We start from the raw sequence: 5,407 nt of genomic DNA on the forward strand, positions 1-5,407 counted from the left end.
GCGTGCATAATAATTAAAATAAGAATAATAGCAACAGCCATAACAGTCTCGTCCGCCCTCTGGAGACAACCCGGCCCCTGGCATCCCTCAAGGATTTTCCCAGGGCCTGAAGCACGAGCTTCCCCGCAACCACCGGAAGGCACCTCGTCAAGCTCCCCGCCAAGTCTTCTACCTCCCAATGGGCCCCTGCAGCTGGCTGATGGAGGTTTTTATCATCCGTCCCATTTCGTCCAGGGAAAAACGGAGGCTGCGAAAGGAGAACCCGGCCTCTCTGATCTCCTGACTTGGAATCCCGCGGTCTTTGCCACCACGCACACCACGACCACGTGCGGTGATCACCACCGTCGCCTTTGGTTGGTTTCATACCCCCCTTCCCTTCACCAACCATCGCGGCCGGAAAGAATGTGCCTGGCGCTGCTCTGGGCTCTGAGCAAACGGCTGTGCACGGTGTTCCTGCAGGAACAAACGGGTAATGAACCAGGCACCGGCCGGGGCAAGAGAGGCGCCTCACACAGAGTGGTCAGGCGCACTCCGAGGAGGCGACGCTAGCTGAGATCAGGGTGGTGGGAAAGAGCCGGTCACGCGGGCACATGTTGGGGGGAGGTAGATGGTAAGGAGAGTTCCAAGTAGAGAGAACAGCGAATACTCAGCCCCTTTTACATCCACTACCTCGTTTAATTTTACCCCACACTTTGAGAGGGGACACTTTGCCCCATTTTACAGACGAGGAAACTGAGGCCCATAAAGAGTAAGGCATTTACCGAATGGGATTCGAACCCAGCTCTCTGAAATACGCGAAGCCCGGACTCTCCAGCCCGCGTTCCGCGCCGCCTCTTTTCTTCCGTACCGTGACCTTAACTCGGCACGTGCTGGCCCCTCGCCCCCATCCCAACATTGTCCCACTTAGGAGGGCAGACTGGGGGGCTTTCGGAGGGACCGCGGAAGTCGCGCCCTGCTTGGGGTCCCGGGTTAGAGACTCCCTCGCCCTGAGTTAGGGACCCCTCCCGCGCGCCCCGCCCCTTCCGCGGCCGGGCCGGCGCTGCCTCTGTCCATGGTCAAAGCACCCGGGTAATCCGCCTTTCTCTTCCGCCCGCCGAGCCCCATTCATATTCTAATCACAGCGCGGCCGGCCCGCGAACGGCCACTTTATCGGGGCCCGCGGAGACGCAGCCGGCCCCCCCCACTTCCACTTCCAGCCCCCCAGCTCCTCGCCCTCCTCTTTCTGCACTCTACACTCAGCCGAGGAGGGGGTCCCTGGGAAAACCGCGTTCCCACTCGCAGGCCCGGGCTTCTCGCAAACTTCGTGGCTGGCTGGGGGCGGGGGCGGGAGGAGGGAGGAAGGGACCGAGACACAGACAGACTGACAGACAGAGTTACGGGAAGAGGCGGGGGCTGCGGGGAGTGTCAGAGAGACCAAGGGGGATAGAGACAGAGAGGGGCAGAGTCCTAGGGAGAGACAAAGAGGTGAGGGGGCAGGGGCTGGACCGAAACGCACGCAGCCCAAACCGGAGACTTAGAGGGACACAGAGGACGAGGGAAGGACAGAGGGAGACAGAGACAGGGAGGCAGGCGGAGAGAGAGAGGCAGATACACCCAGAAGATAAAGTTCTGGAGATGAGTCAGCGCCTCACACCCTCCCTGCCAAGCGGCCTTCTCGCCGCCCGGGGTGGGGGTGGGGTCTTAGGGCTGCAGTTCCCCTTCCCCTCCCCTTTCAGCGCTCTCCACTCCCCCACGCGTGTCCGCGGATCCGCGTGGAAGGGAGTCAAGGCATACCTCATCCCCAGGGCTCCCACTCAAAATCTAACCCGGGACCACACTTGGGGGGCCCAAGAGAAGCGGGAAAGGAGTGGGGCCCACTCGTGGCCGCGTAGGCGACTCACCAGGCTCCTCGGAGCCCCCTGCCCACCCCCCAAGCCTGCGCCGCGCCTGGCCGGATCGGGGGAGGGGGGCAGGGGGGAGGGGGCCACATCTAAGCCAATTTTGATTTCGCCTATAATGAGTGCCGGGCGAAGGCTGGAGAAGGCCTCTGGAACTTTAAGAAAAACGTTGCTAATGCTATAATAGAAGGGGGAAGTCGGAGGGCTGGGATTGCGTCGCTCTGAGCCCCCCTTTTCGGAGGCGGCTTTTCTTATTCAAAACAGGCCCACAATGGGCTTCACAGTGCGCCTCGCCACGGCCCCATCTGACGAGCGGCCATTCATCAGGCCGGCTGGCCTATCAATGACATTGCTCCCATCGGGGCTCCTATAAAATGATGCTTTTTCCCATGAAACATCCGCAAACATTTTGACGGGTTTGGCTTTGCCCGGCTGGATTACTGAGTGTCCCCTTGCTCGCTCGCTCTTTCTCTCTCCCCCTTCTCCGAGCTCTCTCCCTTCTCTCTCTCTCTCCTCTTTTCTTCTTTCTCTGTTCGCCTTTCTCTTTCTGCCTTTTCCTTTTCTTCTTTATCCTTCCGTCCTTGCACTCTCTGCGTCTCTTTCTCCTTCTCCCCTCCTTCCTCCCTTCCTCCCTGGGCAGCTGTAGCACAGGGGACCCCCAAACATCAGGACTTTTGGGGGGCGCCTGTGCTGTCCATGGGAAGAGCATGCATTGTGGGTTACTGGAGGAACCCGACATGGATTCCACAGGTTAGTCCTATTGGTGGGGGTTGGGGGGAGACATTGGGAGGGAAAGAAGAGGTAGAAGGGGAACTTCAGCAAGAGTCGCAAAAAGTTCAGAAGGGTCAACTTGACAGCGGAACCCCAGGAAATAACGGAGCCTGCAGAAGTTTTCAATCCCATGCGATGTGCGATGTCTGTAAGCGGATGCGTGGAAGTGTGCGCGTGTGTAAGCGTGTGACTGTGTGTGTAAATGTGTGTGTGCGCGCGCGCGCGCTGAGGAGCGCGCTCTTGCTAGCCGCGGACACAAAGTTATGTAAAGATTCGCTGGCTCGCGGCGAGCTCGAGGTGCCACTTGCAGAAACTTTGCGAGCCGACCGCCCCCTCCCGGGCCCGGCTCCTCCCCCGGTTTGGGGGCCCCGGAATAGCGGTGCGCTCTGGAGCTGGTGGCTAGGGCCAGGAAGCCGAGCGGAACGCCCCAGAGGCGGGGGAGGGCGACGGCTCCGCACAGCGCCTGGGAGGTGGGGACAGAAGCTCCGACTGGTAGAGATGCGCAGCTGGAGGGAGTGGCGGCGGCGAACCCGGTGGTCCTGGGGAATCCGCGCCCGGTCTGGAGGAGGGAGCCCCGGGCCGTCCGAGGCGGGGTGTAGCCTCCTTGCCCGGAAGGGGCACCCGACGATGCGCTCCGCTTGGGGATTGTAATTCTGCTGCAGGGAGGACAAGACGCTGAGCGGCTGGTGAGGCCTGGCGTCTGGGTCTGCAAACTGCTCGGCACTTTGGGGTCTGTTGGCTGTGGGCATCAGGTTTTGGGGTTGCGGCCGTCCGTAACAACAGAGAAAGCAAGCCAAGGAATCTCTTACAACGAAAAAGCCCAGCGTCTCGGTTCTTTCTCCAGTAGAGTCTTCGCCACCTCCCAGTTCTAGCGCCTTTGAAGAGCCGCCAAACTTCTAGATCAGAGTTATGCTCCCTATGCCCCTTCCAGGTGAAAGAAATTCTCTGGAAGTTCACCTCCTCCCCCAGCCGCAGTCTTCCAACCAGTGCAGTCCTATCCCGGCTTGGTTGCAGCCTTGGAGTTTCTTGGGGAGAGGCAGAAACAGGGCAGTGAGAGCAGCCTGGGCCGAGGCAGCAGCTTGACGCGATGCTTGAGGGGATGCCTACGAGCATCCGCTGCTGGACTTTGCAGCGCGGAGCAACAAGTGCCTTCCAGTCTCTTGCCATCCCCTAACACACGCGCGACTCCTCCCTGAGCAAATAAACACCACACGATTGTTTCCCCATCTCCACTCCGAAGCAGGCTGGAAATGGATGTGGGGTGGGAGTAGGGGTCATCTGGGCATTGCCCCAGATGGTCTTTCTTCCGTCCTTGCAGATAGATTTCCAGCCTCTCCTGGCTTCTGCTGGGGCCCTGGTGGACAAGACGCCCACCCCCTCTGGCCAGGGGTATCTTTGATTTTCCAGGGTAATTATCTATCTCTGATCTCAAGAGCTAAGTCCTTCTCCACTGCGCTCCCCCGAGTGGGTGTGGGTCCCCTGGGAGTGGGGAAAGGCTGAGCCCCGAAGAACTCCTTACTATGTGCAATGACAAATGAAGGTAAGGAGAGACGTCGCCTGCCGCCCGCCTGGCTGCGGGTGCGCGACCAGCCCTGCTGGATCCTCTCCGCTGGCGGTAAAGAGGGCGCCCAGAGAGGGAAAAGAGACCCTCCCTGCATACTGCTATGCCAAGTGTTAGTGCCACTACGCACCTCCTGGGCACCCCAACTTTAGAGGTGAATATCCTTGAACAAAATTAAACCCATGTCTGCATGGTTTGTGACCAAGTATTTGCAAGGGGTTCACGTAGGGACTTGGGGTCTCCATGCCCCACACCAGCCATGGCCCAGCTGGGGGTTTTAGCCACCCCTTCCACACGACTGGAGCTTCTCGGTGCGTTCTGGGGAGAGCTGCGGGGTTGTGGAAACGTTCTGTTTTCTGTCCTCTAGCTAGTGGTCGTGGAGACACCTGGTCATTACTTACAGCAGACACCCGCAACGGGTTCTGAAATCTTTTCTCCCATCCGCTTCCCTCCCCTTTTCGAAAATCTGAGACATCCCTAGATCGCCATCCTGAACTCAAAAAGTTCTGGGAAACGGCAGCGTGAAGAAGTGACACGAGGCGCACCAGGTGACATTTTCACTCGGGCTTGCAAAACCGACGACAAGGGAAGTGCGGCTCGGCGCGGTCCGGTCCAGGACCTTCCCTCACCTCGCTTCCAGAGAACTTAATCCAATTAGCTTTTCTTTGGAGTTTCCCTTTTTATGTAAAGGTCCTTTCTCCCCGTCTTGCTGAGACCTGCGCTCCTTGGAGCAGTTCGATTCTGCTCCTTTTACGGCAGATTGAGCGCAAATCTTACGGCAGAACCACGAATATTATCGTTATTATTATTTCATTCCGAAAGGGCTGGAACGATCGATTCGCAATAAGTGCTGGGGCGATGTCCGGAGCGTCCGGGGTCGGAGCGGCCGGCGGGCCAGGCCTCCGTCCCTTCCTCTTAAAAGGAAAATCACCGCAACGTGCCTCGGGCCCGGGAGGACAGTTTTGCGGGGGCCGGGGCTCTAGTGGTCCGCCTGGGGGCCCCTTCAGCGTGGCCTGCGGAAACGCGCCCCTTTGTTCCGCGCACCGAGGCGGTAATATATTCCTCAAGTTTTCCCAAAATACTCAACAAGTGTGAGGGCTGAGACAATGCCCCGTCGGAGGAGGCCGGGGAGCCGGCGCGCGCCTCTGGGCCCTGGCCTAGCCCGCCGCCGGGTGCCACAAAGCAGAGCTCCTCTCAC

The 5,407-nt window shown here is 59.4% G+C and overlaps 1 protein-coding gene across 1 annotated transcript; it reads right to left on the reverse strand.

Moving 5' to 3' along the window:
* Positions 1 to 1,111: 1,111 nt before the first annotated feature.
* On the reverse strand, positions 1,112 to 3,927 carry LOC149748068 (uncharacterized). The gene is given in 3 exon segments (XM_089921595.1): positions 1,112 to 1,392; positions 2,904 to 3,309; positions 3,312 to 3,927. Coding segments are annotated over 3 exon segments (1,191 nt in total). The 5' UTR covers positions 3,816 to 3,927.
* Positions 3,928 to 5,407: the final 1,480 nt, after the last annotated feature.

This window comes from Delphinapterus leucas, chromosome 11 (genome assembly GCF_059928025.1).
Source record: "Delphinapterus leucas isolate spDelLeu-1000000601 "Yukka" chromosome 11, BTC_Dleu_Yukka2, whole genome shotgun sequence".
NCBI classification, from domain to species: domain Eukaryota; kingdom Metazoa; phylum Chordata; class Mammalia; order Artiodactyla; family Monodontidae; genus Delphinapterus; species Delphinapterus leucas.